General features: G+C 39.9%; 1 protein-coding gene across 1 annotated transcript; it reads left to right on the top strand.

Annotated features, from left to right (window-relative positions):
• PON3 (paraoxonase 3) lies at positions 1 to 27,068 on the top strand. The gene is made up of 9 exons (XM_053897258.1): positions 1 to 142; positions 1,665 to 1,735; positions 9,045 to 9,100; positions 14,347 to 14,512; positions 18,023 to 18,149; positions 22,109 to 22,309; positions 23,327 to 23,408; positions 23,661 to 23,789; positions 26,833 to 27,068. The coding sequence occupies exons 1-9, from the start codon at positions 69 to 71 to the stop codon at positions 26,989 to 26,991; spliced, it is 1,065 nt and encodes a 354-aa protein (XP_053753233.1). The 5' UTR covers positions 1 to 68; the 3' UTR covers positions 26,992 to 27,068.

Here is a 27,068-nt window from a genome sequence, read left to right as displayed (position 1 = left end):
CTGGAACCTGCCGACCTGCCCTTCAGGAGTGCACTGAGCCGGCTTGTCACCACGGGGCCCTGGAGATCATGGGGAAGCTGGTGGTGCTGACCCTGCTTGGGGCCGTCCTGGCCCTAATAGGGGAGAGATTAGTGGCGTTTAGGTGAGTTGGCATCTTGATGGGGGTGTCCTTGGTTCTTCCTCTCCTCTTCCAAGTTTCAAGGGCTGTCCCGTGCTGTCTTGTGCTGCCTTCCTAGCAAGTAGGAATGAGCATATTTGGAACTTCACTCCTCAGTTTCACCCAGCGAACTATCCCTTGAGAAGCACTGATGTGGAGAGTGAGCTGTTTGCCTTTCCTAAAATGATAGCACAGAAACACCCCCCATTTATTTTCTGAAAGTCATGTCCCCCACCCCCCACCCCCTCTTCCAGGTTGCCCTTAGCGTTCTGCTCCTGAGAAAAACGAACTCAGTTGGAAGTGCTGGACCTGGAGGGGACTGGGCTACCAGCTGGATGTTTATGGCCCAGGCATTGCCCAAGACCAGCTAAACATTGATGAGTACTGGGATACAGAACTCATCCTAGATGAAAAACTAGCCAGACAGCAGGGAAATGAGCTGCAACCCGCAGGTGGTAACTGGCATTTTGCAAGTATTAGGACCTTTTGAAGTGGAAGATGTAGTAGTGATAGCCAGAAATATCTCAAGAAAAGTCAATATACTGGGCTAGAAAGAAATATTAGGTATGATAAGCATTTCTGAGTGTGTCTTAGGCCTCTGCTTGTCTTCACTTGTCTTTGGGTTGTTTTTATTTATTTCTTTAAGCAGAGGCTGATCTCAGAGATTCACATCAGAATCTGTTGAGAAGCCTGATGCCTTTTGTTAATACTTTCTAGTTCAGCTTGAGAGTGTTTATTGTTACATTTGTTCCCAGTGCACCCGAGTGAGAGAATCATAAAAAATAACAATTATAAGGTAGATCTAAGGTGCATTTTAAAACGAGTGACAGTAAGATAAGCTTAAGTGTGGAATCTCCTTGAGTACAATCTAATAAAAATTTCAAATTATCCCTGGTATTTAGAAGAATGGTTTACTGTGAAAACAGGAACACTACAGTGAAAAATAATTGGGCCAATTGTTTACATTATGGTTAGTTTGATGACTTTATATACTTGCAAAATAGGTCGGCATATTTCTTTTTTAAATAATGAAGTGAAAGCAAAAGCTACAGGGTTTCGCTATTAGGAGATACTTGAGTTTTGGGAAAGCATTTTTGTGGGGAGTCAAAAGACAAGAATATAGGAGATTAAGGGGAGCCAAAGTGCAGATTTATAATAGGCAATACTTTAGCCAATTAAATAATACTATTCTGTACATTTAAAGTAATAATACTGTTCAGTTACCCATATAGTATCATTTATGGGGCAGCACAGTGTGTAGTCCATGTGTAATGGCATTTTAGTCTTTCAACAATAAGTGGGTGAGGTTAGCTGATGTAGGCACATTACCCACATAATGTCCACATTATGTAAATAAATGTAAATAAAAGGAGGTGCCTACTTACTTGTTGCATCATCCATAAATGATGAGAAACAAAGTTAATGAACAAGAAGGGGATCAGAGACCATGTTTCAACGTTGATTTTGGATGGTGTACATTGACCTCCAGTGTTTTTATCTTCTATAGACAAAGAACAAATGCATCTCGAGCAGTGGAGCCAGTAGACCTCCCAAACTGCCACCTTATTGAGGGACTTGGTATGTATGTGACAGTACAATTTCTTGGTCACTAGCCACCTGACTGAGGCTGCCAACTAATTTAATTCCCTGCTACTCTTTAGATTCTCCTCCCGGGGCCTCTGCCCCATCCACTTTACCCGAGCCACCTCATATCAGGTCTCCAAGGGCCCTCCTAAATGTCAAAATCTGTGGCTTTTTCTCAGTTCTGCTTTCCTTTCTGACATCTCTCCACCATTTCAAGGCTGTCCTGTCCCTTATTAAATGTTCCTCCTGTCCCTTCTGGGACATTTCACTCCCCTCTCTCTTTTTCTGGTACCTACCTTACTTCTTTTCTTTCTTCTTCTCTCTCCTTGGTGATATTCCTGGTTTCAAAATTTATCTGCAAGTACCATGGAATATTACTCAGTCATCAAAAAGAATGACCTCTTGCCATTGCAGCGATGTGGATGGAGCTAGAGTGTATTATGCTAAGGAAATAAGTCAGAGAAACACAAATAGCATATGATTTCACTCATGTTTGGAATTTAAGAAGCAAAAGCGATGAACATATGTGAGGGGGGAAAGAGAGAGGGAAATAAACCTTGAGAACGCTTAACTATAGAGAAGCAAGTGAGGTTTGATGGAGGGAGGTGGGTGGGGCATAGGCTAGAGGGTGATGGGTATTCAAGAGGGCACTTGTGATGAGCGCTGGGTGTTGTACGTAACTGATGAGTCACTGAAATCTACTTCTGAAACCAACATTGCACTGTATGTTAACAAACTAGAATTTAAATAAAAACTTGAAGGAAAAAAAATCATCTGCAAGCACCAAGAGAAATATGACCTAGCCCTCACCCTCCAGAACCTCACAGCCTACTCAGGCATCTTTAAAAAACTTAATGAAAACCCCATAGGGGCTCCCTGACTTCTCAGACTGCAGGCCTTCTTTTCCAGTCTGAAACTACTTTCTATTTTTGTCATTTCCTCCCTCCTACCCTCGGCCACAACTAGCCCTTCTTTAGACTTCTGTGTATGGTAACCCCCTCCTCAAAGGGACTCAGTTCCATATATAGCAGCCTTTGTTTTCTCCTTGTCCCTCATTGTTCCATGTGAGACGCCTTGGGCTCCACCTCCTCTGTGGCCCCACACGGGGCTGATCTTACCTACTCAACTGCTGGTTACTACTCATTACTGTTCTTTACTACGACGTTCTGCTCATTAGTACTTGTCTGCTTATTTGGGCTCCAAGTTTCCCATTCTCCCTGACACTGCTACTAGAAAAACAATGCCAGGTAGATTCTGTTCACTGTTCAGGGAATACACTTTTTCACTTTCTCACGGTTGCTCATGAAATCTTCTGCACTGATTTCTTCATCTTTGCTTGCTGAGACCCGCTGCAAATTCCTCTCCTACCTCTGAACTCCCCAGTACTCTGAAACTCTCATTCACTTATGACACCTACCACAGGCTTATTTTATGGCTAGCAGTGTTCTCTCTTTCTCTCACTAGCACACTGTAAACTCCCTAGGGTCAAGGACTGTGACTTAATTATCAGTATGTGACAGGATGACAGCATAGTTTATTTTGATATGAGTCTGTATTTTATTTTTCTTGATACATATATTTCTTTATATATGATATATTTTGACTCTCTTCCTCTCTCTCTCTCTCTCTCATATATATATATATCATATAACATATATCATATATATATGAGAGAGAGAGAGAGGGAGAGAGAGGGGGAGATTGCCATTGAATTTGGTGTCTTTCGATCTTCCTCTCTGTCCCTTTTCCCCTCCAGCAGCTTCCCATATCTCCAACATATGTCTCTACTCCATTGTAGGTTCCTTTTGTTTTCATAGTTGCCTGTCAGAATCCTTCTTTCATATATAAATATATATATATATATATATATATATATATATGGAGAGAGAGAGAGAGAGAGAGAGAGGGAGGGAAAGGAGGGGGAGGGAGAGGTAGGGGTTTGTGTTGCCCCCTAGAAAACAGAAGGAACTGAAAACAAATTCCTTCCTGACTTTTGTTCTCAAAAATCTGAGTTCCTTCAGAAGGTTCTGATGGACAAAGGATAAGAATATGTGGATTTTTTTAAATAACAGGGATCCTTTCCCCACTGCCTGATGGCATTTTGGGAGTGGTGCCAGAAGCCCAAAGGAATAGGGACACAGTATCCTCAAGGGAGGCTGGATTCTTTGCACTGGGTGTCCCAGCCTGAGCAAAGATCATGTGCCCTTCCAGGACCTGGCAGTGGCAGAACTACGTAAATGACATGAAATGCACAGGCTTGGCAGTGAGTAATTTGGCGATGACTAGTGTAGATTAAAGGCCAGATGGACTTCCCCAAACATTCCGCTTTTTAAAAACTGGCCACCTACACTATTTGCACAACCCTGGCAGAAGACCCAGTAATGACTGAGACTGAATTTCCCTTCAGTTTAGTGGAATGTGGACTCAGGGTCAGATTTAATTGGATTTTTTAAAAAATAGCAAATGTAACATTCACTCATTTGTTTACTGTTTTGTGGAGTAATATTCATATTTATTTCACATCTATCTCTCAAAAGATATGAGCCTGCCAAATAATGTAGAAGGGTAATTAAAGTAGATGATTTCTGAAGTCTAGTCTGACTTTCAGATATATAATTCAAACAGATTTGAGAAGCTAAAACTAGGGTTAATATTGTAAGACATAGATCAATGTTCTGATTATCCAAATATTTTGAAAAGAATGGCTTAAATGGTTGGAAACTGGCTGGGAGCAGAAGAAAACAAAAGGGACTTCTTATGTCTATTGGCATATTTCCATTTTATACTTTGGAGAACTACACAAGTTTGTCAATAGGACAGTGTTGATACATATCTAAAAATAATACTGCTGCCTTATTAAAGGCCTGGTGTCTAGAAACATTCTGCTGAGTCTTTTACAAACACTTACCTCATCCTCACAACCGACCTGTAAGGTGGGTGCTCCTTCTGTCCTTGCAGATTAGGAAATTGACACACAGAAGCATGAAGTTACTTGCCCAGTGGTCTGGAACCAGCGGGTGACGGGCCTAGATTATGAGCCAGGGTGGTTTTCTTCTATGCCTTGTAGTCTTTGTTGTGTGCCACTGCCTCTCTTATCTACTGACAACACATTTGGTTACAGAAGTGTCAGAAAGTAGGATGGCAGCAGAAAACAAAATCTGAGATGCAGAAAGGTGAAATATTAATAAATAAAGCTGACCAAAACAATGCAGGCTGGATATTTAATAAAAAATAGCTAGTGAGACGACCCTCACAGGACCCAACTATTTGACGAGTGAAAAGCTTTATGAAGCAACGGAAAACCACTAAAGGATTTTAGACAGGGCTTGGTGGGCAGTAACAGAGCTGGAGGAAAATTCTGACTTACATTTTCTTCAAGATCTAGGCTTTTGTGGTTAATTTTACTGGTGGAAGAAACATTCCTTTTTTTTCCCCCCTTCCCAGTATTCTTTCTATGAAGAAAAGCTGAAAAGAGAAATATTTCTAACTTGTAGAAATCATATCCCATAGCTCCTTTTGTATTAGGTTTATCTTTTTTCCAAGTCTTCGAAGGTCAAGGATTGTTTTAACCAGGAAGTGATTTGGCTACCCTTGGCATCTAATCAAAGCTGCATTTGAAATTCAAATAGCTTTACTGGGGCTCCACCTTTGGCAGGATTATCAAGTAGATAGTCATTGAATTTGGTGTCTTTCTATCTTCCTCTCAGCCCCTTTTCCTCTCCAGCAGCTTCCCATATCTCCAACATATGTCTCTACTCCATTGTAGGTTCCTTTTGTTTTTATAGTTGCCTGTCAGATCTTCTTTCCTAGATGTGAAACAGTAATAATATTATTTGGTCACAGTGTTTTGTGTGTGACACTTTCTCAGGGTGCCTGTAGAAAATGATCAAAGGCCAAAGAAACAAAGTCATGCCAAGTAGAGGATGGACAGGTTAAAAAGCAGTAGAAACCTCTTCATAAGACTGATTTTAGACTTATCAGTGGAGTTAATGGTAGCTGTGCATAGGCTAACAAGTATGTAGGGAAGACTCGGGGGAGGGTGTCCTGGGGCCTCTTACTCCCCCAGGTGTCACTGTTGCTGAGATACACTATGTTGTCAGGCAGGTGGAGTGTAGGTGGGGGAAGTAGACAAGGAGGGGTGGGAATACTGTGCAATCAGCTGGTAATTCTTCTTCACATCTGAGTGGAGAGCACCAGCATCCCTGTGCTCCAGATTAAGTAAATAAAGACAAATACAACACCTCCAGAAAATACCCACTCCTATTGTAGCTGAATTATTGAGGGAGATTAGTGCTGTCATAGGAGATATGTGAAATGGCATTTGGAAGATAAAAGAACCAAACCAAAGAACACACAATTCAGGATGTCTTGTACCTAGAGATTAACACTCACCTGTCAACAGTTTAACCCAAAGACAAGACAAAGTTCAAGAAACTAACATGGTTTATATTATTTTGTCAGTCAACCAGTTTTCATTGAGAGTTTTTATAGTGAAAAGGCAGGTATTATGTTGGGTACAAAGCTAGAGTAGTGAATGAAAACTGGTCCTTATTCCCAGGAAGCTTATTGTCTAGTAGGAAATCAACAAGTCAGCAGAAGGCTGCAGCCCAGAAGTGAAAAAAATATGGTGTAGGTAGTCACCGGTGACCATATTAGCACATAAAATGGGTGCTGGAACTGAGAGAGGTTGGAAAGGCTGAAGAGGTGGCCCCCATGCTCTTCTTTAGAGCCCGTGATACTCAGCCCAGGGGAAGTGAAGTGGTGTGAGAAAGATGTGGGTTGCCAAGAAGGGGCAGGAGCATGTGCTCAGGCATGCAGGTGAATGAGTCTGACACATTTCAGGAACTACTAACAGAAGAACCGCAGCACAGCTGGTATAGCCAGTGGGAGTGGGAGTGGGAGCCATAAGAACTGCGACTGGAGCCAACATGTGGAGAATTTGGAATCCAGGCCAAGAGGTTTAAGATTTATGTTGCCAACCCTAGGAGACCTCTGCAGGGTTTTAAGCAGGACAGTAACAAGATCAACTTTGCAATTTAAGGTGATGACTGTCAGCAGTGCAGAGAATGGTAGTAGGGAAGCAAACCGACCTGTTAGAAGGCTATTAGGGAAATTCAGGGGGGATTTCTAGAGCTCAAATGATGGTGATCAGTTGGATTTGGGGAGTAAGGAAAAGAAAGCATCAAAGATAGCTCCAAGTTTCCTAATTTGTGTACTTGGGGGATGGAAGTGCCATCCACCGAAATCAAAATATAGAAAATGTAGCCGATTCAAAGGGGAAATGTCCAGATCAGTGTGGGACACATTAAATATGAGACGTGAAAAAGCCAGGTAGGAATGTCCAATATACAGGTGAATGTAGAGGTCTTGAAATTGTTGGAAAGGTTTGGGCTTGATACAGAGATTAGAGAGTCAAGGACGCCTGGATAGAAGCTGAAGCCATGGAACTGGAGTCGACTGCACAGGTAGAACGACTACTCTGCCATGAGAAACAGCCAAGGGCAGGTACAGCCTGGAGAATATCCACATTCATAGCAGAGTTGAGAAGGAGAATAAGGCAAAAGGAAACCGAAGAGGGGTTTTCAGAGAAAAAAAAAAAGTTGGTTCAAAAATTAACCAACCTGTATGCAATGTGATTTTTTAAATTGCTTTATTCAATTTGCTGGATTCTCCCAGTGTCTGTATTATTCCATGTGGAAACAGCACTAAATCTTCCAGGCCATCAAGATACCATTGATACATAAATCTTGATTAACGGGACTGTTTGGAAAATGGAAAGCTCCGATTAATTTAATTTTCAGGTTACTAGTTGGGGATTAGTTTCAGTAAATGAATATATAATTAAATCTTCCTCTGTTCTCTAGTTTTCAGTGCCCATTGCTCATTATTCTGTTGATTCAAATTTGCATTTTATTTGGCTTTGTCCCACTTTTCTTTTCCCCCCTCCCCTTTTGCTCAATTGCCTTTTGACACACTAGCAACCCATTATCCCATGTAACCATTTCTCCACATGTTCCAATTACAGTAGCTGTGTAACAAACCACCTTAAAACTGAGTGACTGACTTAAATGACAATTATTTTGCTCATGAATTTGCAATTTTAGCAGGGCTTAGTGGATACAGTTCTTTGCTCTTCTACTTGCGTCAGCTAGAGTGACTCAGAGGCTGGGAAATGAAGTTATCTGACACTTCTCTAGTATCTTCTCTACCTTGTGTCGTGTCTGTGTGGTCTCTCTTCCTCCAAACTTCTTACATTTAAGTTCAGGGTCCCCAAGGTGCGTGTTGACAGAGACAAAGACAGAGATGAGACAGAGAGAGGAGGAAAGAGAAGGGAAGGGATGGGAAGAGAAGAGAGAAGAGAGGAGAAAGAGAACGAGAACCAGGAGCATTTGTGGTTATGACTTTACCTTGTATGTCATGTGGCATCACTTCCCTCTCATTTATTTGTCAAGGGGAGAGAATTCAAACCTTACCTCCTGATGGAAAAATACGAACATCACATTTTAAGAAGGGCATGTGGCTATGATGCATATTGGTCCCACCATATTTATAAAATACCGTTTGCCACAATAGATAACCATTGCCTTTACTCTCAGTCCTGCTTGCTTGGGAGCACCTCCTATGTGGGTCTATCTCTCTATTAGGAGCCATGTGAGCCCTCTTTTCATTCTATTCATGGTCATAACTCACTTGTTATATGCTTTTTTCCATAGAAAAATGCTTGGGACCAGCTCTCAATGAGAAAGAGAGTTGACTACATTTTTTCAAATTTGTCTATATTTGTTAGTCTTTCCTAAGACCTATTGCTTTATTCCAGATAACAATTACTCAATAATTTCCCAATATGATTGGATGATGATATATTTTTAGGCCTCAACAAGTTGGAAGAGAGAAATATTTGGCTGAGAGGCCTTTAAGAGACCTTCGCAATGAGGACTTTGCAATGTTATCACTCTGTTTGTGAGATCAGTCTTCTATGGGGAACAAAACTGAATCTCTCAGGGCATATCCTAGAAGTTGTTATTCAAAGAACAAATCTAGGATATGAATTTGTTTTATAGTTATTTGCTTTTTCCTCCTGAAAATTGAGTTCTAAAAAAAGAATTTAGTATTTAGGGAATCTGACTCAGGTTTTACTGTAGAGTAGCATGCCTATGGGATTCCTGGAAGTTAATGTAGTTTCCCAAGTAAATAGTTGAAAAAGTTAAACATAGTTTCCAACAGAAGTTTAAAGTTTTGCCTGTGAGATTTTGTTTCTAAGCCTTCATTCATGCATCTTTGTGATCCTCCACTTCTTTTGCAGAAAATGGCTCTGAAGATATTGATATACTTCCTAATGGGCTGGCTTTTATCTCCAGTGTAAGTATTTTCCATGCCCCTCACGTGCTCATGTCAATAGCTATACAGACAGTACATTAATGTTGCCGACTAGAGCTGCCAGATGGACCCCTACACACTCATCCCAACTGTGGCTAAATCGGTCAACTAAAAAAGCCAAAACAGGATTCCAGTAGGCTAATCAGTATACCACAGGAGGGCCCTGGCTTGCCTGCCCCATGTGGGCAGTTCCTTATGGGCAGTTACATATTCAATAGGGGCTCAATAAATGTATATTGATTTCCATTCAAGTCCTAGATTGGTCTCCAGATTTGTCCATCCTCGCCGTATTTTGCTGGACCTCAGCTTCTGGTAGTCATCTTCTCACTAACTAGTGATCCTCTTGCTACACCTACCTGTGTTTGGAGCTCAGTAAATGTTTGCGAAGTATGTGTTAACATGTGTCAATTCAAAAGCCTGAGCGTTTTGCATCTTGAGGTCCCTGTCGTTCCTTCCAACTCTTTCAAAGATAAGTAAAGAAGATCCTGTATTTTATTTCCAGTACTACCTTCACAGGTTTGGGATGATCAGGAAGCTATGTGAAGAACGATAAATAAATTAAATGCAACAAACTAAAAGGTATATGCTATGAAGATGTTGAAAATTGCCATGTATTTACTGAACAGTTGCAATTTGGAATGAGACCTAAGATTTTGAAAAAATAAACGGACGATATTTTCGATGTGAATGCTGATTGCTGGAATTACGTGTCCTAATATTCCATTTTGACCAGTACAATACTACCATATAATATGAATTTTAAAATCTGTATCTTTTTGGCTAAAAAGGGACACACATAGTAAGACTTAAAGGCCTTAATTTCTAACTTCTTAAGTATGCCTCATAAAGTCAGGGTCTCATTTGGATTCTAAATTGCTGTTCGTGGTGATATTGTTGGGGTGGGTGGGTGGGTGGGAGTGATTTTATTTCTTTAGTTTTCCTCCAAAGCCAAAGATAAAACAAAGCTTGTCTAGAAAAGCTTTCTCTTTGTTGACTTAAATTTTCTATTGTCAATTTAGATTGTTAATGTTATGCCAAATAGACTTTAAAGAATGATTATTCTACAACTGGAAGATTTCTTCTTTGCTTTTAGGAAATAATATTTGTAGTTCCAACTGTGTACCTTCTATTTTCACTGTAACTAAAAGTACTGAACTATTTCAGTGGAGAATCTAGAGATTTTCATCACAAATAATTCCTTGAGAAATGTTAACATGGAGCTTTAAGTAACAGAGCTCTTTTTTTGTAAACTAATGAATGACTCATAGGCTAAGGATGATATTTTTTACTCATTTTCAATCTTTCTGAACTTCAAGTCCCTATTCTTGGTTTTTCCTGTTGCCCATTCTTGCCATCATAGAGCATATTTGGAAGCTGCTGATTTAGAGAGAAATTCTGTGCAATAGATATTTTTAGTCTACAGAGAGGTGCCAAGCAAGCTCTTTGCTTTCTTACCTTGGGACTTGGCATTGGAATGCTTCTCTTTACCTGCTTTCCTCACACATTATGAGCCAGCTCCTAGCTCTCTGTCAGGCCTCACTATGGTGGCACTTTAATTCTGCAGGAAAGTCTTCCCTAACACTCTTTCTGGGCAACGTGCCTCTTCTATGCTCCCTCACATTCTTTGTGCTTAGTCTCTTACATACCACACTATATCTGATGTGGTCATTGGTGCTGCCGCTCCAGATTTCAAGCTCTTCGTGGCCAGGACTTTGTGCATCTGTTGCCATGCTCAGCACCTAATATGCTACCTGACATGCATGAGGTACTTGAATATTTACTGAATGCTTGTGCTGGAGAATGAGGGCAGTATAGAATTTCAATGCCAACTCAACTCACATACACATGTTGCCTGTTGGAAAAAATAAAATGCCTGCCCCTCCAGGTGATTTTCACTATTTTCAGTGGTGAATGACATTGCAAGAATGGCTTGCATTCACTTGCTACAAATTCCTACCCAACTGCCTCAAACAGAAAACAGGGTGCATACGAAGCCACTTATTGGAGGTGTTTCAATCATCATGACACTTAATCTAGATCAAGTTTTGTTTTGTTTTTTTACAATGGCCCACCCTTATTTACTTATTAAATCATTTCCATTCATAGAACATTCAGTCTTTGAACTGGCAGTGCCCTTGTGTGTCCCTAAGCTACCCAGATGCTTGATGTTCTTCCTTGAGCTTCCTCCCTGAGCAATGTTGCCTGCTGTCAAACCTTTCTTTATGGTGTGTCAGAAAGAGTGTGTGCAATTAATGATGTGAGTGACTCAGTGAATTCACTTCTCTGGGCTTAATTTTCCTCAGGTGAAAAGGGAAGAAGTAGATGTCTTTGACTTTTTTTTTTGGTCCATTGTTACCACCACCTAAGCCTCTGGGCTTGGTGGCAGTTTGACTATGGGGAAAGGGTAGGCTTGAAGATGGAATTTCATGACCTTATATTGGGGAAAACAGTGATGCTCTTCACTGAAATAATAGATATGGATGAGAAGAAGGATTTGAGTGGAGAATGTTGACTTTGGTTCTGACAATTTGATTTTGAACTACTCTTAGGAAGCAGTTGGAAATGCAAGCTAGAGCTCCAGAGAGAGGTTCTAGGTAAACGTGCAGATGTGAAAATAATTGGTAGAGAAGAAAGATCTGAAACCTTATGAATAAGATGTATAAGGAGAAAGTATAGAGCAAGAAGGAAAGAAGGATGGATGAGGATAGAAGGGGGAAAGGGCAGAAAGAGAAGCAGAACTTCAGTCTGGAAATCCTACTCTTGACTTTTTGACAAGGAATAAAGGGGTACATCATAGTGTCAAATGCCATAGAGATACAAATAAGGAAAAGTGGAGGAGTTATCAAAGAAGATATTTTGGAGGGCACTGGTATGACCTTTATAGAGGCATTTCTACCAACTGGTGAGAGTTGGAGCAACTCAAGGCAGGCAACAAGATCAAGTGATGTTTCTAAGAGATTTGACCATGAGGGGAAAGCAAGATAAATATGTGTTTGAAGGAAGAGTAAAACTAGAAGATTTGTTTCAAGAAAGGAGATATGAACAATTTTTCAGGCAAATGAAGGAGACACTGGTGACAAACAGGTGGCAAAATTAATAAACTTAAGAACAGATAGAGGGATACCCATTCCTTAAGAATAGTGGGATAAAGGAAGAAAAATTGATAAAATTGAAGAATTACGGAGACAGAAAGGAGGGAGTCAGAGAAAATTCATGTTGAATGGCATGTTTTGTTTTGTGTTTTTTTTTTTTTTCAGAGAAACAAAAGGTAATGAAATAAATTCAGAATAGAATAGAATTCAGACTAGCCCTATATAAAAGCTGGACCAGGGCAAGGGGGAGGGTGGGAGGAATTTGATAAAGAAGCAGTAAGCAAAGGGTGTGGCTTCCTTAGAAGACTGGGTGTTGATTGATGATGACAGATTCAGGGTCTGGAAGGAGAAGTTTGTGGCGAGGGCCATGAGGAGCCCTCCTCCAGCTGAGGTGACCTAAGACAAATGAAAGGGAATAGTACCCCCTCTGATGCGCTTCAGCAGTGCCATTGTTGTCTGCGGGAAAGCCAGGCTTCTGGTAAGATTTAGATGTAGAAGTACTGTTCTAAAAAAAAAAAACTCGAAGATGTATGTGGGTTGTTTGCAGCTGAAGATTGACTCCCCCGGGGTGGGGGTAGGAATGAAGGGCAGCGGAAGGGTCAAGAATAGTATTATTAAAAGTACACATGTGTATGTATATACATATTTATAAGGAAGGGAGGAGCCAGGGAGACAGAGTAAGAAGGAAATAATTTAAATCGACTATAAATGGAAATGAGGGTACAAGGAAAGATATGATTTTGATATTAATATATATCAGAGTGATGGGGAAGTGATACAAGGAGGAAGTGAGCTGAGTTTTATAATTGTGGCACAAACCAACCCCAAGTTTTGACACAATGACCCGGGGTGCAGCAAAGGCCCATTATGTTCAGGATACCCAGTATTGGTTGATAACCACACATAATTGGTTCTTCCAGTAGAAAGAACCACTGTTCAAGTTACTGGAATAAAGTTTTTGCAATATTTGAAGAAAAGGATTTATATCCAAATTTTCAGATATATCTATAGGAACAAAATAGGTCAGAAATAGTCAACTTAAGAGACTGGTTCCCCATTGTGTATATAAACCACAATTTCTTTATCCATACAGAGAAAGACAGATACCATATGTTTTCACTCTTATGTGGATTCTGAGAAACTTAACAGAAACCCATGGGGGAGGGAAAGAAAAAAAAAAAGAGGTTAGAGTGGGAGAGAGCCAAAGCATAAGAGACTCTTAAAAACTGAGAACAAACTGAGGGTTGATGGGGGTGGGAGGGAGGGGAGGGTGGGTGATGGGTATTGAGGAGGGCACCTTTTGGGATGAGCACTGGGTGTTGTATGGAAACCAATTTGACAATAAATTTCATATATTGAAAAAAAAAAGAGAAAAAAATGAAAAAAAAAAAAAAAGAGACTGGTTCCCCTATATTAATTCTTGGCTGATTCCAATATTTGGCACTAGATAAAATAATGGATGGGGGCAATATAATGAAAGCATACACCCCTTCTCTCTGCTTTGAAGAAGGTTAGTTGCAGGTTATCAGGACTGGAGAGGATCTTAGCAATCATACACTTTAGCTTTCTTATTTAATAAATGAGGAACCAGAGGCATAGGCAGGCCAAGGGACTAACACAAAGTAACCCAGGCTAGTGTCTTATGTTATACTTTTTGTTTTTTTAATGTTTATTTATTTTTGAGAAAGAGACACAGTGTGAGCAGGGGAGGGGCAGAGAGGAAGGGAGACACAGAATCCAAAACAGGCTCCAGGCTCTGAGCTATCAGTGCAGAGTCCAACGGGCTTGAACTCACAAGCCACAAGATCGTGACCTGAGCCAAAGCCAGACGCTCAACTGACTGAGCCACCCTGGCGCCCCATTGCATTATACTTTTTGGTTTAACCCTTTGTCTCTATGTTAATAATTGAATATGGATTCTTCCCATTTCCTATTCCCATTCCCAATGGCCTAGATGACATTGGTAGTCTCTCAGATCAGATAATGGAAACAGCTGATTGGAGTGAAAAATCCCAGAAACCTAGAAGAAATTTACAGCTTTGAATATTTTTGTTAGGCTTTGAGATTTTCACTTCTACATGAAAATATTGTGAAATGTATATATATATGCTTACTTATTTTATATTTTTTTTACAGGGATTAAAATATCCAGGCATGCCAAACTTTGCACCAGATGAGCCAGGACAGATTTTCTTGATGGATCTGAATGAGCAAAACCCAAGGGTCCAGGCACTAAACATCAGTGATGGTTTTGACAAAGCATCATTTAATCCACACGGAATCAGTACTTTCATCGACAAAGGTAAAGCCTGAATGCTTAAAAATAAGGGGGAAATGAGGGAAATACAAGCTACTCAACCTCAATGACTCAACATAGAGGTGAAAGGAGGGAAAATTCTATTTTACCATGAAGATATATACTTGCAAGATAATAAATGTGTATCAAACATTTTTAACACTGCCTTAAAGAAGGGTGACTAGAAGGTGGTCATTCCTTCTTCCTCTTATCTCCTTCTCTTTTCATTTGACCTTCAAAACCAGTTTAGAGATTGTTCTAAAAAATCTAATGTATAAACTAAAGGCTCTTTGAAAATAATTGTGTGACATTAGAAAACATAACATGAAAGGAAACAAGAGATACACCAGATAGAATCAAAATTAAAAGCTTTCTGCTTCAGCGGCACCCGAGTGGCTCAGTTTATTGAGCATCCGATGTTGGCTCAGGTCATGATCTCACACTTGTGGGTTCCAGCCCCACATTGGGCTCTCCACTGATGTCTCAGAGCCTGGAGCCTGCTTTGGATTTTGTCTCCCTCTCTCTCTGCCCCTCCCCCGCTCACACTCTGTCTCTCTCTCTCAAAATAAATAAGCATAATAATAAAAAAAAATTTTTTAAGAGCTTTCTGCTTCAAAAGACACCATGAAGGAAGCAAAGAAACAGCCCAAAGAATGAAAGAAAATATTTGCAAATCATATATCTGATAATAGACATGTATCCAGAATATAGAAATCATTCCTACAATTCGACAACAAAGACACCCCAATTAAAAAATGGACCAAGGATCTTAGTAGACATCTCCAAATAGATATTCAAATGATCAATAAACACATGAAAATTTATGTGTTTAGTGTCCTTAGTCAAGAAGGAAATGGAAATCAAAACCATAATTAGATACCACTTCATTCCCACTAGGATGGTTCTAATGATTATAAAAAAAGCAATCAATGACAAATGTTGGCAAAGATGTGGAGAAATTGGAACCTTCACCTCACACTTCGTTGGTAGTATTAGAAAATGGGACAGCTATTTCTGAAAGCAGTTTGGCAGTTCCCTAAAATGTTAAACATAGAGTTATCATAGGATCCCCAAACTCCACTGGTTGGTATATACCCAAGAGAATTGAAAATATAGGTCCACACAAAAACTTACACACAAATTTTCATAGCAGCATTATTCCTAATACCCAAAAGGTGAAAATAACCCAAATTCTCATCAAGTGATGATGAATGCATATACAATAGGACATTATTTGGCAATAAAAAGAAATGAAGTCCTGATGCATGCAATGCTTGCAAACATTATCCTAAGTGAAAGAATTCAGTCGCTAAAGACCACATATTGTATGATTCCATTTATAGCAAGCCTGCAAAATTGACAAATTCATAGAGACAAAAAGTAGATTAGTGGTTGGCAGGGGCTAGGGGCAGGGTGGGAATGGGCAATGACAGCTAATGGGTATGGACTTTCTTTTTGGGGTGATGAAAATGGTCTGGAGATAGACAGTGGTTAAAATTGCACAACTCCATGAATATACTGAAAACCACTAACTTGTACGTTTTAAAAGTGTGAGCTTAGAGATCCCTGGGTGACTCAGTTGGTTAAGTGTCCAACTTCAGCTCAGGTCATGATCTCATTGTCAGTGAGTCCGAGCTCCGTGTCAGGCTCTGTGCTGATAGCTCAGAGCCTGGAGCCTACTTCAGATTCTGTGTCTCCCTCTCTCTCTGCCCCAACCCCCTCTCAAAAAATAAAATAAAAACATTAAAAATTTTTTTAATTAAAAAAAGTGCAAGTTTAGTGATAAAGTGAATTATATCTCAAAAAAGCTGTTATAAAAAATGAAAGTTATTAATACATTGCATATGCTTTAAAATAACAGTTGCTCATGTTATTATTACTTGTTCATAGTTTATAATTCCAGACTAATTTAATGTGTAAATGTTTGTGGGCGCATAGGGCAAGTAGAGAACAAAAACGGTGGTCTTATTTCTAATCCTGTGTCTTTTACTTGGGTGAAATTAGGGCTCCAGCCTCTATTGAAATTATTTTGGTGACCATTTTTTTTTGCTTGACCTCTATCTAGACACCATCATTGGAGAAAGTATAATGAGTGACCAGATTAACTTGGAGCTATTTTATTGCATAGGATAGTGTTGGATCTTTTGTTGTTGTTGTAGTTGTTGTTGTTTTGTTTATTTGTTTTAGGCGTGAGAAGTATGGGTTGGTTTTTTGGTTTGGTTTGGTTTTTGTTTTTTGAGATGGAACCAGTTTACAGATCCACCCTCAAGCATTTAATCAGACTTTCTGGAGCCGAATATATTATGATTGCAATGTTATTTGTTACCTCCTTTAATTGTACGTTTAGTTAATAAAGGCAAAACATTATACATAAATTGGAATGGAATGAGAAGACAAAAAAATCAAAACTATTCTGACCAAGCATCTCTTATATGGAAGGAGGGGTCCAATAGAGGCCTAAAGAAGGTATAAAACCAGAGCACTGCATACAATGTTCCTGCTGTGTCTGGCAAGAGTGTGTGGCTGAAGGGCCATGTGGGAGCTAAAATCCAACTGGGGGTCTGCTTGCAAAGCCTCAGGCCCCAGAAAGAGCTGGGTCAGACTAAAAGAATGATCCATCTGTGAGGGAGCACCTTTCCTTAATTTGGGTAAAGGTACCTGTGTATTTCAGGGACCATGCGTATAAGCTCTGCGTCTCAGGGCTTGGGCTCACTCTACTGCATGGTTGGAAACCCCATCAAGAAAGGAATAGGGGAGATGAACACAGATCAAGGTCTGAAATTGGAGGATGGGACCAGGCTGTTTCAAACTCCAGTGCTCATCTTACCTAGAACTTCTGTCAAGTCAGAAAACGGTGTTTTGAGAAAACAGATTCCCACCCTCAGTCTTGTTCACAGCAGTTCATTTTTCACTATGAAAACAGGTGAACATTCTCAGGGTCGGTGATGTCTAGAATTGATGTGCCAGTTTTTTCTTGAATTAATTTTCACATTCCATATCCATTGGGCTCACTAAATATCGTTACTGCAAACTTAGGTAGTTGACTTGTGTCAGTTTATACTCTAGCTGGGACATGTTGCTTGTTTTAAGATATTTACTCAGCCCCGGCATTTCTTGAGTGTGTGTTGCAATGTAGGCATTTCTCACAGAAAAGAGACTCACTTCTCTTGTTGAAGGGCCACCCTGGGAAACCACATCCGTTTATGTACCATTGTAGTTCTGTGTCTTCCTGTTGCAGAAGGTATGGAGGTACGGCTGAGGAGACCACTGAGAAAAGTTTTCCCTTGGCTCTGCCACTTGGTGGTGGTGAAATTGTGCATGAGTTATTCACCTCCTGAAACTCAGTTTTCTCAGTAAAATGGAGATTCTGGCATTTGACCTGTCAGGTGTACTGTGGGGATCAAATGCAAGGTGTGTAAGAAAAGTGCTTGAACATGACCAAATTCTATACCAAGTCTAATTAATAGTTGCAACAGAAGTAAACTTCTTGGAGATTATTCCTTTTTTCCACTTTAGACCATACCGTGTATCTTTATGTTGTGAATCACCCCCACATGAAGTCCACGGTGGAGAAATTTAAATTTGAGGAACAACAACGTTCTCTTGTACACCTGAAAACTATAAAACATGAACTTCTCACAAGGTATGGAATTAAAGTATTTTGCACTTCTATTTATTTTTGCACCTCTGCTGTGTGCTTTGTTTTCTTTGGTTCAGCAGGCTTAAACTTTTGTTTTGTAGCATTTTTTCCTAAGGCTTTCAAGAAGTTCCTATGGTGACACTGCCCGGCACCTCACTAGAAATTGCCATATTCAGTGTTGGATATCTTTATATTTTCCAACTTTGTGAAAGCATTTTAATCCTATAAAGGTGCTCAATTAGATTCGCAGCTCTAATTCCATCCTCCATACCACAACAATGCAATACCTACTATTGGGCTTTCTTTAAACACCTACACCTTTTTCTAGTTGTCCCCGTAGGTTGTATTGTGAGAGCCACACCCACTGGGTGTTATAACCAGCTTCCAGATGGGCCGTTCCTTTGTTCAATAAAAGCTTTAGAGCAGAATTTGAAAAAAGCCTGTGGGCACATATAAAAATACACATTTATTAAGCATTGACTATGTGCTGGGCACTGTACCAAATACTTCATTTTATTCTCACAACAGCCTTTAGTAATAGGTATGAGTAAACTGGGACTTATGAGGTTTCAAGTTAAGTAACTTGCTCAAGTTGCATAATTTGTAAGTTGCAGAACCAGGTGTAAACCTAGATCCATCTAAATTCAAAGCCAGACTCTCAGTCACAGTGGTGAAAATCCTTTTTACCATATTGAGAAAAAAATAAGTTAAGTTTTTTAGTGGGTAGTTTGCCTATTCCAAAGCTGTAACAAACAATGAAGAATTTGTCTTTTATAAAATGGACTCAACACTGAAAGACTAGTTCCAAGACAGGTTAATCTTGTCTTGAGATAGAAGGATAGGGAAAGAAAAGGAAGGTCACCTTCTGTGCTTTGCTCTCTTTCTTAAAATTACATACCAATGTCTCTCTGTAGAATTTGGGGGTGACAAAAGCAGAGGGCAGAAGAAGTAAGAGAAGTTGGGGTCACTGCACTCTTGCCAGAAGACATTGTATGGGGTTATGAGGCCCAATGGGGACAAGGACTGCCACAGGCTGCCTGAGAAACAGTGGACAAATCTCTCAGCTATGCTTCAGTTTCCTCAGTGAAGTGGGAGTTCTCTCACTGGCCTGACTTACCTAACTGGTGATTTTGAGAATCAAATGCAATAACATATGACCTCACTGAACGAGTTCTTTTCAGTGAAGGTACAGCCTGAAGGAAAACCTAATACACAACTACTTTATTAGAAAGTTAGCGTTCCAGGGGCGCCTCGGTGGCTCAGTCAGTTAAGCGTCCAACTCTGGTCACGATCTCATGGTTTGTGGGTTGGAGCTCCACGTCGGTCTCTGTGCTGATGGGTCAGAGCCTGGAGCCTGCTTCAGATTCTGTGTCTCCCTCTTTCTCTGCTCCTCCCCTGTTCATGCTCTGTCTCTCCATCTCTCTCAAAGGTAAATATTAAAAAAGAATCAAAAAAGAAAGGGAGGAAGGAAGGAAGGAAGGGAGGAAGGAAGGAAGGAAGGAAGGAAGGAAATAAATTACTGTTCCAGGACACAGAAGTGAGATACCAGCCTTATGTAGGGAGATGCGAATGTTATGGGTTGAATTGTGAGGAACTTGACAAGATATGCTGAAATTTTAACCCCCTGACATTTCAGAACATGACTTTATTTGGAAGTAAGATTGTTGCAGATGAAATCAGTTAATATGAGGTTATATTAAAGTAGGGTGTGTCCTTAATCCAACATGACTGGTGTCCCTATAAGAAGACAGACAGGGAGAATGCATGTGGGGTGGAGAATGAGATTGAAGTGAAGCATCTAAAAGCTACGGAGTGCTGGGGGGCCTACTAGAAGCTAGAAGAGGCAGGGATGGATCTTCCCATAGAATCCTCAGAAGGAGCATGGCCCTGTCAACACCTTGATTTCAGACATCTTGCTGCCAGAACTTCGAGACAGTTCTACTGTCTAACACCACCTACTCTGTGGCACTGTGTCACAGCAGCCCCAGGAAATGCACACAAGGGAGAGGCTATAGCAAGTGTGTTATCAAGCCAGCCACACTGCTAAGGCAACTCACTGCTAGAAATCATGGCATTGTCCTCCAGTAAACAACATAAGCCTCATTTCAGGACAAGCTGGCAAAGATAAGAAAGGGAGAAGAGTTTACTCAGCAGTTCCTTCTCCTGCTAGTAAAAAAGGAGTTCACTCTTGCACATCCCTGGTTGTGGCATGTGCAAGTCAAGTCTGGCGATATCCTGTGCTTTGACATCAACACAGAGAGGCCCGGAAGTAGGAGCCTGAGGCCCATAACAGACACCAGCTAAGGCAGTATAAGACTGCACTGTGGGAAATGCGTCAGGACCATGCAGTAATGGTGGAAATAGTGCCAGGTAGAACCGGACAGGTGAAGCTTTGAGGACCTAAAGAGGATTTTTGAGAGGTGCCCTGATACACAATATTTACAAAACATTTCAAGGGGTAGAAAGGGTACTATGGAAACAAATTGTCAGAAGGTCTAATTTAATCTCTGGTGCCACCCAATACTTTCTGGAGGAAAGAATGCTTAAGCTGAGGACCAAAAGATGAATAGCCTGATGACTTTGGTAAAGTCATTGTACATTAACACCTCATAGTATTTTTTTAAGGGTTGTTTTTTCTTTTGAGACAGAGAGAGAGAGAGAAAGAGAGAGAACATGAGTGGGGGAGGGGCAGAGAGAGAGAGGGAAAGAGAGAGAATCCCAAGCAGGCTCCATGCCGTCAGTGTAGAGCTCAATGCGGGATCAGTCTAACAAAACATGAGATCATGACCTGAGCCAAAATTAAGAGTCGCATGCTCAATGGACTGAGCCACCCAGGAGGCCCTTAAAGTATTTCTTGAGTCATCTAAAACAGTTTTATAAATTTAATATAAAAATATTTACACTTTTTTTTTTACATTTTTTTCAACTCACTGTCTCTTTTTTACTTTTCCAAGATGTAAATGGCTTTATTGCTCTTTACTCTTGTAAGAGTGTGACTTATTGCATTTTTAGAAGTTTTAATGATAGGGAAGGACATAAACAAGAAGGAATAGTGCTCACAACCCCAATATAAAGAGCAGGATGGACTGGGTTATGTTACAATAAGAGAAAAGGAAAAACTTTAACATTTTTAGTGGCTCAAAACCACAAATTTTGTCTTGTTTTCTTATTCAGGCTACATATCCCATGTAAGTGATTTAAGGACTCAATTTTATATTGTCCTCATGCAGGGCCATACTTTCAATCATCAGAAAAGTTGCTGGTTACTGTCAAAGAGTAAGGGAAGCATGGCGGATCATGCACTGGCTCTTAAAGTCTTACATCTGGAAGCCACACACATCATTTCATTTCACTGGCCAAAAGCAAGTCGCATGGCTGAGCCAGACATCCAGGGCATGGAGAAGCCTAATTCTAGAAGAAAGAGAACCAGAACTATTGGTGAACTGCACTATGACCAGCACAAATAACCATTATTAACATTTACGAGTCAACAATTTGGAATTGAGGTTTATTTGTATATTTATTTGTTTTTGCTGGCTTCTGTGGAAGGAAAGATTGAAAAAATAATAAACGACTACAAGAAAACCCATCAGGTACAATTAAAATCATTTACTTTGTGTGGAATTTTTTTAATGTTTATATATTTTTGAGAGAGAGCATGAGCGGGGAAGGGGCAGAGAGAGAGGGAGACAGAATCCAAAGCAGGCTCCACACGATCAGCGCAAAGCCCGGTGTGGGACTTGAACCCACAAACCATGAGATCATGACCTGGGCTGAAGTCAGAAGCTCAACTGACTGAGCCACCCAGGTGCCCCTGGAATTTTTTAATCCAGACTACTTCATGTATACTTTTTCAAACTGATGAACATAATTGTCTTGGAGATTTAGCAATTTTGACCACAATCAAAATCTTTAAACACTCCATTGGTTTTGCCCTTTCTCTTTCTTTTTTTTCACTTTAGCGTGAATGACATTGTGGTTCTTGGGCCAGAACAGTTCTATGCCACCAGAGATCACTATTTTACCAACTTCTTCTTGGTACTATTAGAGATGATCATGGATCTTCGCTGGACTGATGTTCTTTTCTACAGTCCAAGAGAGGTCAAAGTGGTAGCCAAAGGATTTAGTTCTGCCAATGGGATCACAGTCTCACTAGACAAAAAGTAAGCTTTTATAATTTTTCAACACTTTGCTCTTGACATTTTAGTGGACTCCTTCCTTTAAGTGGTGGTTATTTCCTTAGGCTTAAGCAGTCAATATAAATGTGGACAGATCAGGTGTGGCCAGGGTTCACACTCTTATGTGTGATCATAAGCATACCATACACCCTCTTGCATGCCAGACTTCCCCCAGTGAATTGATATAAGGTTCTTATTCCAAATTTTCATGTGACTCTAGAAACACAGTTACTTAACACACTTAAAAAGAGAATAAATGCACAATACCTCTGCCCTTTATGAGAGTAATGGTGTTTAATCACCACACTAAGTTGAGTTATCCAAAAGTTCTTTTCAGAGCTCACTTGACTTAGATTGGGCATTTCGAGTGCATAAATTTCAGATTTACCGACATACTACAGCAGACTTTTTTATAGGAAAATACAATTTTATTTTATTTTAATTTATAAGAAAATACAAATTTATGAAATTTTCTGAGAAACTCTTAAAGTGTTTTAAAATGGAAGGGTTTTTTTTTTTAAAGAAAAGTTCTCATGAATATTAATATGTAAACTTGAGATAATAGAGACAATCCCTATAGAAAACAATTCTAAGTGTTCTCTCTCTTTTTAAAAAGATTGTGATTGAATTTCATGGTCATCTGATACTTCTTTTCAAGCACTAGTTTTTGGAAACATAGACTCTTTTGGCCTCTTACAGGTCTACTTACCTCCATCCAACTTAAGGAATAAATTGTGACTCATAAGTAACGAGACTGAGCCTGTATGTCATCTAGAAACACCAAGTTCATTACCTTATAGTCATCATCTCATATTCAAAGCTTTTATAAAGCTCTTGAAGAATATTAAAAGTAATACTCTGTTATCTTCTTGTACTATGGTTTGGGAAGACATTGCAGTGGCACTTGGGATTGTTGTGAATTTTTATGCCTCTTCCCCAAAGTAAAATTAATGTTATCTCTCATTATTACTTGCTTACATGTGAATGTTATTTACTTCAAAGGTATATCTATGTAGCTGATGTATTGGCTCAGAACGTTCATGTACTGAATAAGCATCGTAACTGGGATTTAACTCAAGTGAAGGTAAAAGTACCTTTGTCTTGCCCACACAACATGACCTCTTATATTAGCTCCCATGTCTGACCTAGGAATGTGCTCCTTGAAAGGAGGACACATGACTATTTTGGAAGAACCATCAGTGCGTTTGTGCTTGCCCTTCTAAAATTTAGTAGCAAGGGCCCTTAACAAGATCTGTTTCAGAAGGAGCTGGTGGGAGGGAGGAGAGGTAAATAAGAAAATTGAAACAATGTCTTTATACTTCCTCTTTGTTGGAAGGTAATACAGTTGGGCACTTTAGTGGATAACTTAACTGTGGATCCTGACACGGGAGATATTTTGGCAGGATGCCATCCTAATGCCATGAAGCTGCTGATCTATAACTCTGAGGATCCTCCAGGGTCAGAAGTAAGTTCCTATTCTTCTCTGAGCTCACAGGCAAAGCTTCAAGAACAATTTGTTGAGGTGACTTAGGGGAATTTAGTGGGTCACATGTGATGTTCCAGAACTGAACAAGTTCTACATATGGGAAAAGCAGAGATTTGGGCAGGATGGGGAGATATGGCCCATTAACCCTTTCAGGTCTCCTGGTGCCAATTTAACATCAGTGCTAGACAACATTTCCCATCCTTACAAGGGCTGTAGTTGCTATCAGGAAGAATAGGTAAGAACGAGCTTGATTATTCACATAGACCTAGATTGCATATCATATGTCCAATCAGGATATAGGCTCTGACATATATAATATGATTTCACTCATATGTGGAATTTAAGCAACAAAACAGATGAACATAGGAGAAGGGAAGGAAAAATAAGATAAAAACAGAGAGGGAGGCAAACTGTAAGAGACTCTAAAATACAGACAGCAAACTTGAGGGTTGCTGGAAGGGTGTTGGGTGGGGGGCTGGGGTTGGGTGTTGGGATGAGTGATGGCCATTAAGGAAGGCACTTGTTGGGATGAGCACTGGGTGTTATATGTAAGTGATGAATCACCGGGTTCTACTCCCGAAACCATTATCACACTCTATGTTTACTAACTTGGATTTAAATAAATATTAAAAAAAAAAGGATATAGGAACTGAGTAGAGCCTGAAATTAGGAAAAGGGAGAGTCCTATATGGAACCATCTTCTTTCACACTACCTACTATGAAACTCAAATGGAAGGATTTAAATGACTGTGGCCTCAAAACAAAATTAGTTTTTGCCAGCAGGTTCTAACATATATGATAGTGTTGAAGAATGTCTCATTTTAAAGATGTTATTTCTGTTATTTAAAATCTTTTCTGGGGCGCCTGGGTGGCTCAGTCGGTTGAGTGTCCGGCTTCAGCTCAGGTCATGATCTCACAGTCTGTGAGTTCGAGCCCCGCGTCAGGCTCTGTGCTGACAGCTCAGAGCCTGGAGCCTGCTGTGGATTCTGTGTCTCCCTCTCTCTCTGCCCCTCCCCTGCTCATGCTCTGTCTCTCTCTGTCTCAAAAATGAATAAAAAACATTAAAAAAAATCTTTTCTAAAACACTAGCATAGACCATTGAATTTTATATGGCATGAAAAACAATAGCAGCATTTTCTATAGAACTGAGTTTAAGAATAGCACATCTCTAGTAAATCTAATATAGGGATAAATTCTTGGCACACATACTCTGAGAGATTTATTCACAAAAAATTTATTGAGCACTTATAATGGGTCAGACTTTGTTCTAATGTTTGGGATGTATCAGAAAACAAAATATGCAAAGATTTCTACTCTTTGGCGGGGGGATAGCCAATTAACAATGAGCATAAGAAATAAGTAAATTACACAGTAAGTTTGAAGGTGGTAAGTTCTATGGAGAAAAATGTATAACAGAGTAAAGGGAATCAGGATTTCTGTAAACAGGGGGGTGGGTAGTCCTATTATTAAATACAGAAATCAGGGTAAGCCTCATTGAGAAGGTAAGGTTTGGGGAAAAACATAATGTTTGAATCTAGGTTTGGGGAGTTGGGAAATAGAGACTCAAACCCTAGCCTGCTAATTGGCCCTGGTAATATATACTTAATTCCTCCAAAGTGATACATATTACTTTTCTACACACACCCAACAATGTCTGCTTTAAGACAATAAAAATATGATCCATAACATGATTTTAAATTGTTTGAGATCTCTCTCATGTCTCTATTTTCAAGTTTATCGTTTGTTTATTTAAAAAAATTTTTATGTTTATTTTTGAGAGACAGAGATAGAGCATGAGTGGGGGAGGGACCAAGAGAGAGGGAGACACAGAATCCTAATCAGGCTCCAGGCTCTGAGCTGTGAGCACAGAGCCTGACACAGGGCTCGAACTCACGAACCGTGAACTCACCAACCCTGATAAGACTTCTTTCTTCACAATGACACCCTTTACTTGTAGTTGAGACTAATGTTTTCTACATGAGTTCCAAGTTTGAGTATTTTCATGCAACAAACCTGAGTGAAGTTATAGGATCTGCCCTAAGATGAAAAAGCAAAACTCAACTAAACTCTATTCTAAGAAGTGTCGATATATATTCATGACTCATGAATTTCTAATTGGTTGCCTTTAATTCCTATCGTGTCCTGTTTGAGTGAACTTCTTCATCCAAGCTATTTAGAAAACTGGGCACTTACATGTTTACTGATTAGCAAACTAAAGTGTGTTAATCTTGAGGATCAATAACAGTAGTAGGCAGGGATATGTCAGATTGAATTCCAAAGTATGCATTTTTTCTGCTTCCTGGCCACTTTATAGATGTGAGGGGAGCCCCCGCTGTGACAACTACTATCCTACTGGTTATGAGGTTGGGTTGGCTTGCTACCTGGGTGTCCATCATTTTGTCCTGTGTTTCCCACCCCGTACAGTAGGCTTAGTCAAGGGCCAGACCCTTCCCATAGAGGAACACTATTCACTCAAGAATTAGATAAGAGTGGGGTGCCTGGGTGGTTCAGTCGGTTAAGCGTGCGACTACTCTTGGCTTCGGCTTAAGTCATGATCACACACTTTGTGAGTTTGAGCCCTGTGTCGGGCTCTGCATGGACAGTGCAGAGTCTGCTTGGGATTCTCTCTCTCCCTCTCTCTGCCCCTCCCTGGCTTACTCTCTCTCTCTCTCTCTCTCTCTGTCTCTCAAAAAATAAATAAACATTTCGAAAAAATTTTTTTAAGGAATTACATAATAGCACTCACTGGATCTCAACTTGTTCCTTTAAAGAACTATCAAAATTAACTAAACCACCTTGTTTGGGATTTTGGCTAATGTCAGATAACCAACCAGTCCACTTGACTGTGTAGATATAATTAGAACATTAACACTTTCATCAGAATAAGAAAAAAATAATTGCACACAAATTTTAGTCTATTGATTTCTGGGAAATATATTAGTCCTGAAGTATTTGAGAAGGAACATGTCACTGGCAGCTGTTTTCTCATATAGCATACTGACAAATATTCTTTTCTTGACAGGTGCTTCGCATCCAGGATGTTTTGTCTGAGAAGCCCAAAATAAGCACCACGTATGCCAATAATGGCTCTGTGCTTCAGGGAAGCTCTGTGGCTTCTGTGTACCATGGGAAACTTCTCATAGGCACCGTATTTCACAAAGCTTTGTACTGTTTGTTCTAGATTCTAGACATCCTAAAAAGTCTTGTCAACCAACGAAAGACAAAACTGCAAGCTGCAAAATAAAATAAATGTGTTTA

The sequence above is a fragment of the Panthera pardus genome, unplaced genomic scaffold (genome assembly GCF_024362965.1).
Source record: "Panthera pardus isolate Hobbes unplaced genomic scaffold, ASM2436296v1 HiC_scaffold_8, whole genome shotgun sequence".
NCBI classification, from domain to species: Eukaryota; Metazoa; Chordata; class Mammalia; order Carnivora; family Felidae; genus Panthera; species Panthera pardus.
Note: the sequence above shows the minus strand (reverse complement) of the source record. Positions and strands in the feature narration are given on the sequence as shown.

Coding starts and splice junctions, on each gene's coding strand:
- PON3 (XM_053897258.1), top strand. CDS start 69: ATGGGGAAGCTGGTGGTGCTGACCCTGCTTGGGGCCGTCCTGGCCCTA. Junction 1,736..9,044: donor CCACCTTATTGAGGGACTTG/GTATGTATGTGA, acceptor CTTCTTTTGCAG/AAAATGGCTCTGAAGATATT. Junction 23,790..26,832: donor AGGATCCTCCAGGGTCAGAA/GTAAGTTCCTAT, acceptor TTTTCTTGACAG/GTGCTTCGCATCCAGGATGT.